We start from the raw sequence: 14,229 nt of genomic DNA, 5'->3' as shown, positions 1-14,229 counted from the left end.
ATCCTTGCTCGATGTTTGAGATGATATGTGAGCCTATATTTATTATGTTGTGGATAGTTCTTTAAGCATATTATGATAATTATTATTACGACTCAGTGTGAGTTTAATATAAATGATTTGTGAGCTTGATATAAATGATTTAATAGTTTAAATGATATATATCATATATTCTTTATTTAATGCATGTGAGCTATTGATATAAATATATTGCATAAATGCATTACTATAATCATGTTGGCATACATATACGCCATATGACATATTTCTTATCCTATTTTTGGACTGTAAAGATGTATACTTACTAGACTTTATACTCACCATCTTTTGGTGAAAATATTTTTTTCAGATCAGTAGATGACATCGAGTTTGTGGATGAGCTAGTGAAAATTTGATTATACTTTTCTTTATTTGAAATAGTATTGTAAAATAATTTATATGAATTGTAGCCCCTACGTAGGCATTTGTTTTGATGAGGTGTATGGATACGTATTTTGGGGCTTGTTGCAGCATGTGATAATTTAAACTCTATTTAGCTTATTTTTTTTGTAAAAATATTGAGTTTTATTCTTTATATTATGTACAAATATTAACCAATAAGTTATATAGAAATCACGTGGTATCTATCCACGTAAGGGTGCACGTGTATTTGGAAGTAGGTGTTTCAAGAAGTATATCAAAGTAGAACACATATTTGGAAGAGCAAACTTGTCAATTTTAAGTTAAAACTACTATAACACAATTTTGAGGTAATTGACTGATTAATGCAAGAGTTCAGCATACAAGCCTCCACAAGTATGAATATAAATACTTTTTTTCTCTTTTCATTTTTGTAGTAATTGACTAATGGTATGGTAGAAATCACCTAGGTGAAAAGCAAATCATGATAGAAGTAGGGGAAAATGCTTATTGCTGAATGAATTATGGAATACATGTAGTTGAAATTTACTTTTGCTTCAATCTCTTCTCTAAACTTGCCGGTGCTCATAGAATTGGGATAGGGGAAGTAGCTTTCCTCAAGGCAATATTTTGTAGATCAAATAATCTGGACAACATTTCCCCTTTAAGGATGTAAGCAATTTTCTACTTGTTCTCATCATTGTAGGATTACTTAGTTCTCTAATTTCTTGAGCTAATCCTTTTAAATCTCTTATCTCCAAACCAAGTATTTAGGATTAAAAAGGTAAATTAGGAGAGTAAGCACACGAAGCTAGCTCCAAACTTAGCTTGGTGGTAGGATTGGCTAGCCCAAGCTGTCTCCCAAAAGGCAATCAAAGCTTGAAGAAACAAGGCTTCGTTCATCCTTTGGTCGATGATAGTGGGAGGTAGTGAAAATAGGGTTGAAATAGGAATAACAATCATATTAATTATTATCAAAATGAGAGGTTTATTTTAGAATAATTGTTCTTATACTCACTAATATTTTGGAATAAATGTGTAATAATTATCTTTGAGTTGATATATAATAAAGAAAAGATAAAAAAAATAATATATTTTTTATAAAATTATGAGAAATATCTTTTGATTTGATATAAAGAAAATTGATAGGATATATATCAATGATTTAATTAGGTTAGTGTCTGATATAAAATGTAAATTTGATATATAGCGTTTGTATTGTAAAGCATGGCTATTATGATGTTTACATGTTATTTTGCAATAAGAGATTGTAGTGTAAAATTAAAAAAAAAAAATTATTCCTAAAGTGAAGAGCGCACTAAATAGAAAAGAAGAAATAAGCAATCATTGTACCACCATTCAAATGACACTACCAAATGGAAGAGAGCACCTAGGAGCGACATCCAATGAACAAGACTTACACTTGTGCAAGGAATCACCTCTGACATAAATATTAGATAACAAACCTCTTCAAATTTGCACCGACTACCTATAACAATATCTTGACCTACAAGCCTTCTTCTCACCTAACTTATCATTTGAGAAGTGGTTCCCTTCTTCTCTTCCTTCTCTTCTGTTCTCCTCTCCCTTCTTCTCTCCTTTAAGTGACAAGTGCTTTAGGTGTGCCTAGATGAGTTACTATGTCTCAACTTACCAAAATATAGTTTGCTTCTTCTTCCGGTGTAAGTATTTAGGGCAAGAAAGCTTCTCTTATAAACATTAAAGCTCAATGGAGGCTCTAGTGCGAGTGGAGAAAATCAACGCCTTCTTCTTGGCCCACTCGTATGTCAATGCCACCTACATCATGCTCTTTTGTGTTGTAATAGTACTTGCTAACAACTTTGTCATGGCCACTAGTATTGAGTTGGCCCTGGGAGTATGTTCGAGCAAAATGAGAATGGATATGGTGGGCTATCAAGACTAAAGAGAGCTAGTTCATTGCCACTTTTCCTACTAAAAATCTATTCTAGGAGACAAGTGCTTAGGTGTCGATTCCTAGCGATAGGAGGAGAGTTCATCCTAAAACCATGGTATGTGAACTAGAGAGCTTCAAAGATCAATTTTTCTTACTGTACTTTACTAGAGTGAGATTATTAGAGCTTTTAGCATCTTAGAGATCCTTAACATGGATTGCTGATGGCGCAAAGACTTGACCTAGTTTAGGGTAATCATCTCTTGTGATGATCTCGCATGAATACCAAAATGGATTTGGGTGATATTTATGGTGCAAAGACCTGTCACCACCTTTGACGCATATTGGGAAGCAACAAAAGTGTCTAGGTTAGTGGATTTGTTTCTCGAAGAGATTTGGTTGAGCAACTGGAAAGGAAAATGATCCTACACAAGTTGGGGACAAAATATTTTGCTTACCTGTCACTACATTTGATGACTAGGTAGACTAGGACTCTATAGGCTAATTGGTAGCCAGTGAAGCAAAAAGATGTCTCAAGATCTCATACTAAGCATACCATCTCATTACAAACTCAAGTTACCTCTTCCAACCCTGCGACTTCAGACTCTAACCTCTTTGTTTCCACCTTAATAAGATCTTTTTCTACTTGAGTTGAGCCACTAAAGCCTCCTAAGCTTCAAATGCATACCATGTTAGGCAAAATTGTTATAAGTTCAGCTTCCATCTCTAACCCTTATGATCTGACCCCTCTAATTAACACACGGGTAAGCAATCCAATGACCTCTAATTTTATAGCAAAAGCCTCACTGATTTAAGTAGTTATAGCCAACTACCTCTGTTTTACTATCTTTTTTTATCAATAATAGTGCCACTAATGCATACTATCGAGGACAATGAGCCACTACCTCAACAGAATAACCTACACATACTTTTCCTTGCTCTCCTTGCATAGAGTGCTTTCTTCAACTTCCTTAGTACCAACCATTTGGGCTCTTAGACCAAGATAAAGATCTAGAGGAGGCCGATTCATTAGATGGAACTTGATCTTCATCTTCGAAATGATAGAGAAGCAAGGCATTTTCCTCTCCTTCCTATTGCTGGACACTACCACTGAGCTTAAATTTTTTTATCACCAATTTCTATAGCCCTAATGACCACTATGCTCAAAGATCTTTTTTAGTATGATATTAATTTTTTAGGCCCAAAGGATAACGTTCTATGGTGCATTTGTGGAGATTCCAACTCCACTCGCTTTTCTATGAAACTAACATCTTCAATCTAGAATAAAATCATATACCTTGATACTCAAGAAGATGCCACCCTCTTGACCCAAACCTCCCTTGGCCTCGACATTCCCTCAAAAATGAACTTTTCAAAATTCTACAAGATGAGGAAACCATTGGCTCTAACAATTCCATCAAGTCTAGTTATAAAAAAGAAACAACAATATTAATTTTTCCACAAATTCACAAATGGCTATCATAGAAGAAACCTTATTTTATCAATTCATCCATAGGCAAGGAGATCACCTATCACAAAGCCATCCTCATATACTTCAAAAATTATTTCAACAAATTATTCAAGAAGTTTGGGCCTAGATTGGTGGTGAACTAGTCTAGACCCTATGAGACTCCTCTAAATCTGCAACATTTAAGTAGCCTATTTCAGGAAGAGAAAATTAAATGTGTCATCTTTGACCTAGCAAGATATAAAGCTCTTGAGCCAAATGGCTACACGACTCATTTCTACCAGCGATAGTGAAAAATAGTCAAGACTAATTTAACCAAAGTCATTCACAACCTCCACTCCAATGACTCTCTTCAAGAAGATGGGCTAAAACATTCATCATTCTTATCACCAAATCAAGTGAGGCTTTCTAGACTGAAGATTTTGTACGAATTAATCTAATTAATTATAATTTCAAGATCTTCACCAAAGTTTTTGTAAATCAACCGGCAACATTGCTTGATAGACTCATCCTCCCCTATTAATTAAGGTCTTTAAAGCCGACATATTCTTGCCAATTATGTGGCTGCACACAAGTTGATCCATTAGAGATCTAGGCCATTTTTGAACATCTCAAAATACTTCAATATACAGCTAATGTAAGGCAGACTCCATCAATGTCTTTAACCTTATAAATATTATATATTTATTTAAGATTGTCACAAACTTGAAATAAATTTTACCAAATCCTATATCTTGGGTGCCATTAGCAGCCTTATATTTCACAATAGATTTCTATTCTGGGTTGCCCTTTAGGAAACTTCTTCATCAAATTTCTTGGACTCTCACTTAAGATAGGTAGTCTATATAAGGAGGATTAGGAACCTCCTCTCATCTCTAAGATCGACAAAAGGCTTAGAAGGACTTCAATCACTCTTCTCAATTTGGTCATCTTTGCCATCTATTTCTACTACATCTCAATATTTTGATGTTGGTGTCCATTCTTTACAAAATTGACAACATACGTTAGGCTTTCTTGTGGCAAAAGAGAGGATTGTTAGATTTAGGTTGGAGTTTGAGTCGTAGTTCACCCAAGTCCGTGAGTCGATTGAGTCATTTTCTCCTTGTATTGGTTATTTGTTTATTATTTTTTATTTGGGTCCATGTATAGTTTAATCCAAACCAAATTTGCTATTGAATTATAAGGTGATATCCAATTTGGCTAAAGTGGCTCTAGTCGATTAGCCTCCTATATAAGTTGTGGAGTGCTATCTACTTGATGAAATTATTGAAACTAACTTAAGTGCCTCTTCTCTCTCCTCTTTTTCATCTTTCACCTATCATAGCCAAGCACTTCCCTCATGTGCACAACCACCACTCATAGTCGAGTGCCACCCTAGTTGAGAGCCCTCCTGCCCATGGTCTCTTTCCTTCCTTCCCTTATATAGCCCTATATGTGGTTGGTCTCCCCACCATCCCATGGCTAAGACTTAACCAAGCCAACTCTAATGGTAGCACACCAATCCTATGCACGTAGCTCACCGAGAGGACCCTAGCGCATCTTGGGTTGCCCTTAGCCCACTTGAATTGAGCTTGATTACTCCCTTCCCTAGGGTTGTAACAAGAACGAATAATTTTCACTGCATTATCAAATGGGACATTGTCTTCAAATCTAAAGAACAAGAAGAGCTCGACATGATCAATCTAAGATCACAAAATATGGCTGACCATATTAGGAAAATGGTGGCAAAAGTTTTAGGTTTCATCGCCAATTTTCTATGGAAAAAATTAATTTTTTAGGCTTATCATGAAAGAACAATCTTTATTTTTTTTGACGCTCATTGTGGAAGAACAATCGCCACTTCCCTCCAAAATCAGAATTTTTTCTTTTAGCTAGCAACTTTAGACAAGCTACAAACTAAGACTTAACATATCGGAAGGGTATCATAGGCCCCCCTTGTTTGCAAACACTGTTTGCAAGCACTGTATGGACGATATCGGTACTATCCAACATCTCATGTTCCAATGCTGCTTCACTAAATACTCCTTTTGGATCGAGTGGAGATTCACAAACGTCCCCTCCTCCAGTCGTCCCAGATTGCAGATGTTAATTGTCATGATCTGGTGGCAAATATGGAGGAAATAAAACAACAGGATTTTCCAGTTCAAGACCCTTACTCCAGCAGGTTCTATGCCAAAAGTGGCGGGGCTGTGATTGAAATGAAAACCCCTTCCTAGAATACCTCTCTCCTCTATCTAAGTCTTCTCTCGCATATATTTGGGTTCTAACCCCTTTCCTTCTAAAAGAAAATTAACATATGAAGCATATTATGGAAAAGTAACTCAATTTTTTTTTGACAATCATTAATAAGTGTAACAAAAGCATGCTAAACAAAATCAAGTGTGCTGCCTAAAACAATCTAATAACCCTAAAAGCTGGTAGAAGTCAAAAGTCATTTATACTGTGCAATAGAGGCTGACTGTCTTCGTCACTGCTGCAATGTTGGCAGTTGAATTAACCCGAATCAGCAGCTCATCCTTAACTGCAGTCCTGTCGACGAGATCCTGAAAGGCACATTGAGAAAAAAAAGAGGATAACCTTTGGGTAAGCATCATGGTTATAATATAAGCATAGAGAATGAAATATTTTTGCTCATCTGACATGCATTAAATAGCAATCAACCAATAAAAGACATTCCTATTCAATAAAATTTTGATAGTAGAGACTAGGAGCTGTACAAACCTCGCATCAAATGGCTCACCAGGACCTATCTGGCATTGTTCTGATCACAATCATTGGAATGGACATCACAGCCTGTAGCACAGAACTGGCAAACCCTTTTTTGGCTAAAGGTAAAACATCCTTCAACGTTGATAAAAGAAAGCTATTCCAAACTCAGGCAATCTCACATAACTTGGAGGGTAAAGCATAAAGCAAACAGTAAACCATTTTATCAAAACCTCGGATAACAAGATAAACCCTACTTGGAACAAAAAGAAACCACAAATTAGAGAAGTAATCAAACTCATCTTTGCTGGACAATACTAGTGTATGATGACTATAAATAAACATAGGGAGATGCAGTGAGCAACTATTGAGCGAACTCATAACTTTCCATCACTCCTTGTAAGTGACATTAATTTCAGGTTCTGTTTCTACCCTTTGGCTCTGAGAAGTCAGTGGCGCCTTCATTCTCAGATGTGCAGTTGTACCTGCTTGCTGTTGTTTCTGTGGATGCAACAGCTCTTGGAGATGTCGTTGATGTGCATTCACTTGATGCAGCTGCTGTTGCGGTTGAATCTGCAGTTGCTGCTGTTGTGGTTGAATCTGCAGTTGCTGCTGTTGCGGTTGAATCTGCAGTTGCTGGAGTTGCTGTGCAGCCAAGAGAGACTGCATTGCTTGGTTGTGGTGATAAATTTTCTGACTTGCTCCAAATGAGTGGGGCCCAAAATTCATTGCTCCACCATTGGCCATCTGGCCCGTTGCTATCTTCAGCTGCTGAACTTCCTCTCTCAGTGCATCGTTTAAAGCTACAACAAGACAATGTAATACTGTTTTCAGGTAGAACAAGTTGATAAATATAAGCTTATTTATCAAACGTTCAGCTTCTCTAGAGCAAGAAATCAAAAGTAAATCAGATGTGCACATGCAGGCAGACATGCACAGAGAGGAGAGACAAATCTGAAGAAAATTACTCATTTGTTGCCTGATTAGACAATACCATGGAAATATATGACCAAGAGCAATAGTAAGTGTAAATATGTAAGGAATAAAGCTTGGCAGCAGATTCCAAAATTTGTAGAGGCAAGGAATTTAATCCTAAGCTCCAAAGTTACTACAAGCTGAGTACCAAAAATTTGCAAATCTACAAACCCACCAGAAAATGCATAGTAATTTGATAAAGTTGTTATTATGAAGAACAATTTAGCAAGACAAGAAGCACGATACCAATTTTAAGAAGATAGCCAGAAAACCATGTACTCATCTTTGATGAATGAACTGCCTACACTCTTTAGCACAAGGAAACAAAAAACCTACCATCTTGCAAGTGAACCTGTTGCTCCATAGTTTGCAGATGCAGCTTTAGCTCACTGTTTTCAGCAGTCAGTCCAGTAGTGTCTCTCTGTCCAAGCAATGACGGGAAGAATTTTCAAGTCAATCTCAACATGTAACACTCTTTCTTCCAAAATGACATTTATATAGAAGAATGGATATTATAAATGTAGAGGAAAAGAAAGCATGTTTTGATTACTCATGTATTTTGTATATTTGCATATGAATTTTCGTGCTATAAATCAATTATTATTCTTCTAATTTGTCAATTTCTTATAGTATTTCACCCATAACTTAGCTTTAACTTAGACACAATTTTGTGGTCCTTTTAACTTAGCTTTCCGATGTAACTTGAATCAATTTGAATCCTACTTACACATGTCTAGTATTTCATCCATAACTTTCTCAGCAAGTCTCCGATTGAGTTAATTTGATTTGCAATCAAAAGCTAAGCTAAAGAGCCACAAAATCATGTCTAATAACTATTTCAAAATTTGAACATGTAAGGAGCCAAAAATAGGCACAAAGACAAATAAGGTGAAATTTAGCAGATTTGCAACCCCTTCCTTTGACGACCCTGCATTGCTGCTATTACCAAAGGAGAGAAGGCGTATCAAAGTTTATTATAAAGGTCAACCTTCCACCAAAACAGGGCTTTTGGCTGGTTCTCTCATTGAGGAATTTTAGTTTTATTTTTGTTGTTTTCTTCTTCTCTCTTCTTCAAGCACCATTGTAGAAACTTTAATTTAAATTTTTTAATGAGAATCGTGAGACCATCATTGTGTTATATTACTTGTGCTATGGTAATGATAACAATGAGTAACTAATTCTCCTTCTTAGGAGAAGATGAAGCCTAAGTTGAACGGCTATGTTAATGTTTAACTTTTGATATTGGTTTTATGCTTTATTTCCATAATATAATGTTATGCTTGATTAAATCAGAGAAAGATTCAAAATATTTTATGATTCTATAAACTCCTTGTATTGTGAAGATAACCTATGCCTAGGAAATAGATTTTCATAAACTAATTTATTTTTGACTTATTATTACTTCTATGCTTGTTGATACATCATGTTGCATTTCAATAGATAGAATATGCCTAGGTGAGGTCAAGTACTTTACATGATTTCACGATTCAAAGCCATGAACTTAAGTGGATTCTAACCCAACATTTTCTTAAATTGTTTTTTCCTCAAGTATTCAAGTTTATTCAGTGATTAGTTCGATCGCTTTTTAATTATTTAAATAAAATTATTCATCTCTTTTACCAATGACCTTTAATTTTAATGAAATTGTCATTTTCTCCTCGAGGATTCAACTTGATATAATGCTATAGTCAGGTTTAGAAGCATAGATCCAATTTAATATTTGATTCATGTTGTGGTTTTAATGATACCATTTTCAAATAATCATGTTAAACATATGTTCTAACACATCCATTTAAAAGCATAATGACAAAATAAATCAAATTCTATTATGGCTGAGAAGATTGAATTCACTTGTTTATGTTATGATCTATATTAGGAAATCATGTTACAATTTTCTTCTGATTGGTGGATTGAATTTATTTGTTTATCTTAATTCTTACATTACATCTTAGTTAGTAATATACTACATAATATACTAGACCTTTTGTTATGAATAGCAGTTCTTTTAATGGAAAAATTGGAGATATCCTTGTATAAACAATCATAACGAACAATATTATATAATTACTCAATTATAAATGGAAGTTCACTAATATATATATATATACATATATGAGCTACGTAACTTAAGCATATTGTATCCTTAAATTTCATGATTTATCGTATCGGCATATTTATCAGTAGCTATATCCCGTATCACGTATCCTATATCCCATATCCGTATCAATGCTTCATAGTTAACAAAGATTTATGTAGATCTAGGTTTAGACAAGATCACAGCTTTTCAATTTTATTTTTCTTTCCATACAACTGAGAAGCATTTGATTATACAAGATTTTTACCTTGTCTCAACCTGAATTCTCTTCTTCAAAAATTTTTACAAGATGATAACTATCGAATATGATTGGCAAAATGTATACCTGTAATAATGTCAGCTGAGCTGACAATGTTGTTGCTTCAGTTTGCAAAATTTGAAGTTTGCGCTCTAGCTCACCAATGTAGCGCATTTTCCTTTCCTTTGATCTTGCAGCTGACTGTCGATTGGCCCAAATCCTATCACATGATATCAAAGTACACATTAGGACAAATCATGTAAGGGATAAAAATTTAGGACCAGAACAATTCAAGAAACTGACAACACATTTTTCCAACTAGTGTTATGTCAAAGACTACAACCCTTCTTAGAATCTTAGTGCCTCGATATCATCAGTGGTGCTTGTTTTGTGTATAAGAAGTACTTATTCATGAATTAGATTTTTCTTAAATATATTTTAATCAAATGCTCATTTATGTATATTTTGATCAAATCTTGCATATCGTAAATCGCATGCACAAAATCTTATCACAAGGGGAAGAGTGCGTTAAAGTAATGCATGTTTGTTAAGTAAAATTTTTATTAGCAAAAATTGACCAAAATACTCTCCTTTTATATCTAACCCTTTTTCACTTTCCATTTCTTCCACCACAGTACAAAAACCTTATGTAGATTTCCATTAGCACCAAATGACTAAAATACCTTCTTCTATAGTTAAAGTACTTGTGATCTATTATAAATGACTAGTAAGAACAATCATCTCTGCATTGCAAGTTGTAACTATTTATCTTCTTCCATTCAGCTTCACACTATCTACTACGAGGGCATTTTAATCTTTTCATCTTAAGCCTTGTTGACCAAACTTATTCACAATAGTAACTAAAAACATATTCTCAAATAAATTTATTCAAAGTAATAATTATTGTTTTATCCACACTTTGCAACAAAATAACAAAATATGAATAAAGCTATTAAGTACCTAATTTACATTTAAAAGTTACGCATAAAGTTATCTTTGAAATATCTTATGCATAAACCAAATGAGGCCATAGCTTAACACAATCGGCCATAGTTTATCTTTAAATTATTTAAGTCAACGCGTTCACAAGCGTTCGCAGGTATTTGAACACACCCTAAAAAGTTCCACACGTTCACACATATAGAAGTGCAGTTTTGGTTGTTCGAACACACTTGGAGGCTGTTCGCACGCAATCGCAAAACTTTACAAAATTTAGAATTCTGTGAGACCTAATTTGATTTAAGTTTGGCTTTATCTTTATAAAAAATATAAGGGTTGGAATACCCTAACCCTAGAGGTAACCGGTATTGATTAGAAGAGATATTTACTTTATCTCTAAGAGATATATAACTTAACTCTAGAGAGGCAATCGATCATTATCTAAAGATCATATTTTTTATGGGTCCATCATCTTTTGAATTCATCTTTTGGAGACCATTGAAAATTATTTTTAGTCTTTAGTCAAAACGTGCTGAATTGTTCTTATCTCAACGCATCTATATAAATTACGTCTCGAGAATCACTGAGATAGAATGATTAAGCTCAAGAGTTACTGAGGTTTGAAAACCTATCAGGAAAGCAGTATGTCGTAGAGTTTAGTAAGCAAAATTTATACATGTTAAGTCGTAGGAATCGGCGGACGATCTATTAGCTTCTTATTAACTGCTACAAGTTTTAATGATTGGTTTCGATCCGAATTTAGATCTATAATTTTTTTACCCGGTTTGAAATTTTTCTACGTAAAAATCTTGATGTTTATCTTTACTTTATTCATTGATTATTATTCCGCATTTTTTCACTTAAGCAAAGAGTTAGGAATCCTGCCTAGGGTTTTTATAGATATATTCGTGTATCTTTAGTTTTTTTAATATCCGAATAACAATAAGAGTTGTAGATGGCATGGGGATTTCATGAACAAATGCCAATTCAATGTTAGCCTTATGCCTAATGCATTACATACATATATTTATTGCACTATACTGGTTAAAAAACAAAAAGACTTTCCCTTAAGTGGATATGTGGGAGAAAAAAACAATAGCGCAAGAAGACTTATGAAGTGAAAAAGGAAGAAGAGGTCACTGTTTAATATTTAAAAAACAAAAGCACTAAAATATTGAATTATTTACTTCTGGTTATGACCATGTCACCACGACATCTTAGATAATGTAAGTATAGATTTGCATGCAAAATAGTTGGATAAAAGGCTTGCTAGTTGTTGTAGCTAAAAATTGCCAAGAATTATGTAGAAATGAGAAACAACCAGAAGGTTATAAGGAGCTAATGAAAAAGGGAATTCTTGCCCTTAATTGCCAAGAATCTCTTTGGACTTGGCACAAGTCTAGAAATTATATAATATTCCATAATGGTACATGATTTCTTTGGGTATCAGGATCCTATTAATTACATTTTTCTGATTTTCCAGAACAAAAATCTGGAATATTGAATTTCCATATCTCTAGAGGGAGAGTCCAACATTTCAATCCCTTGACTCCATTCAAATTTGCTTTTCCAACAACTATCCATCAGAAAAAGTTCATTTGTTGGAGAATTCCTCTACTTTTTCCCAGAGTCAAAACAGACTTTAAAGTAAAACATGGGAGCATGAGTGTTCATAGCGCATGACAAACTTATAATATTTACATAATAATGCTGGAAAGTATTGTTATTAGATCAAGAAAGTAGATGCTTCATCGAATGTTTGTATTAAACATTGCCTAGTATAATTAAAAACTTGCTGGGAATGCTTGTAATGGAAAACAGAATCAGAAACCAGAGCATTATCATATGTAGATATTTTTCAGTTCAGTCAAAATTTTAAAGTAATGTCATGAAGAACAATAGTGAAAAGACTCAAGAGAGATTACTAAGAAGAATACTAGAAGAGCATTTAATGGATCTTGTTACATGTTAGAGCAGGCTTGTAAGTTGTAAGGCAACAATTTCAGAAACATGAGCCAATTAGCTATTCTCTATGTAGCTATTGCAGCGCCACTGCAGCTGAAATTTAGATTACACTCTCAATTCAATCAGATTACTAACGAATGTCACAAACAACAGTACATGCATAATCAACCACATATTAAGTAATTTGTTTTGATTGCCTGCTTTTTCAGTTCAAGAAAACTCAGAAAGAAAGTAGAAGTAAGTAAACCGAACCTCTTTGCCCTCTTCGGGTCTACCAGGGCAAGGTCAGCGAGCTTTGCGGCAGATATGGCCTTCTTCGTCTCCACCAGAGATGTCCCTTCTCCACTCGACCCCAGCAGCTCGGGTTTAATAGAGGTAGAGCCATCCATAGACTGGCTGTGTTGGTGCCTTGCCCTAGGTCTCTCATTAGATCTTGCCCCCAAACTCTCAGTCTGCAAAGAACCAGCAGCAGAAGCAGTAGCAGGAGTAGGAGATGCTTCCACCATCCCCGATGACTCACCCTCCATCAACCCCAACGAAGTGGCACACGAAGAATTCAATTTCTCAACGTCCATGAACATCGAGAAGAGCTCTTCGTCGTTCTCGTTCTCATCAGACAACAAGGGGCCGTCATGGCAATCAACAACCCCAAGGTCAGTATCGAAGTTTAAGTCTTCAGGGAGGCACAGGATTTCCGAGTGTGCCCGCCGGTGGCCGGGGTTCTTTGTAGGGAAATCCGGCATCCGGCTGACATCGTGACTATATTTCCCGGCGTCCGGTTGCGCCGAGTGGCCAAAATGGTCAGAATTTAGAGACGGATGAGAAGAAGAGGAAGGCGAGGGGGCGGCATAGCGTAATGAGTGAGGTGGTAAACCACTACTACCGCCGCCGCCGCCGCCTTGGATTATGGACTTGTCCCTGTCCATGGTTGTTGATCATAGACGCCTAATTGTTTCTCAAGAAGATCTCCAGATCTGAATCTCTTCTATAACGAGGAAAGATGCTTCCTTTCTAACAAAACTGCGGCAAGACTATAGTTCGCCGCAAGGAGACTCACGAACCCTAGCAGAATTGGATCTAAGGCTGACGAGAAAAGAGGGAAAGACTCACCATTTCCAACGAAACTAAAGGTGGAGTAGATGGACTCCACGGGTGGACACAAGGAAATCGAATCAGTGGTGGCTCCTTTTACTTGGATCGTAAGAGCGTATAAAGATAGGTAAAAGTAAAAGGATCGAAACCCTTGAAATGCCTCGATCTGGAGGTTCGAGGAGGCACGATAAGCCCACCGTCTTGAAAGGCGGGGAAGAAGAAGGCGAGTGACAGGAAATGTGAGTCCTAATTATTAGAAAGGGAAATTATATATATATTTTACCAATGGCAGCATTAGGCCTAAATTTTATTTTATCTCCTATAACTTTATTTATTTTTATCATATTTAACCAATCAATAAATTAATAAAATTATAAAAAATTAAATAAATTGTCGACTTATGTAAAATAATATCGATTAATTTTTAAATAATAAATATATAG

At 35.3% G+C, this 14,229-nt stretch overlaps 1 protein-coding gene across 1 annotated transcript; it reads right to left on the bottom strand.

Moving 5' to 3' along the window:
- Window positions 1-6,095: 6,095 nt before the first annotated feature.
- Window positions 6,096-14,014, bottom strand: LOC140772564 (transcription factor RF2a-like). The gene is made up of 5 exons (XM_073114693.1): window positions 12,947-14,014; window positions 9,878-10,010; window positions 7,794-7,878; window positions 6,498-7,285; window positions 6,096-6,319 (listed from the first exon to the last, which is right to left on the bottom strand). The coding sequence occupies exons 1-4, from the start codon at window positions 13,618-13,620 to the stop codon at window positions 6,873-6,875; spliced, it is 1,305 nt and encodes a 434-aa protein (XP_072970794.1). The 5' UTR covers window positions 13,621-14,014; the 3' UTR covers window positions 6,096-6,319; window positions 6,498-6,872.
- Between the last annotated feature and the right edge of the window lie 215 nt (window positions 14,015-14,229).

This window comes from Typha angustifolia, chromosome 12, assembly GCF_048772165.1.
Source record: "Typha angustifolia cultivar Huaian chromosome 12, ASM4877216v1, whole genome shotgun sequence".
NCBI lineage: Eukaryota > Viridiplantae > Streptophyta > Magnoliopsida > Poales > Typhaceae > Typha > Typha angustifolia.
Note: the sequence above shows the minus strand (reverse complement) of the source record. Positions and strands in the feature narration are given on the sequence as shown.

Excerpts from the sequence above, each read along its gene's own strand:
- LOC140772564 (XM_073114693.1), bottom strand. The coding sequence starts at position 13,620 with ATGGACAGGGACAAGTCCATAATCCAAGGCGGCGGCGGCGGCGGTAGT. Across the intron at positions 10,011-12,946 it reads GACCCGAAGAGGGCAAAGAG|GATTTGGGCCAATCGACAGT; the intron begins GTTCGGTTTACT and ends ATCATGTGATAG. Across the intron at positions 7,879-9,877 it reads CTCAGCTGACATTATTACAG|AGAGACACTACTGGACTGAC; the intron begins GTATACATTTTG and ends TTGCTTGGACAG.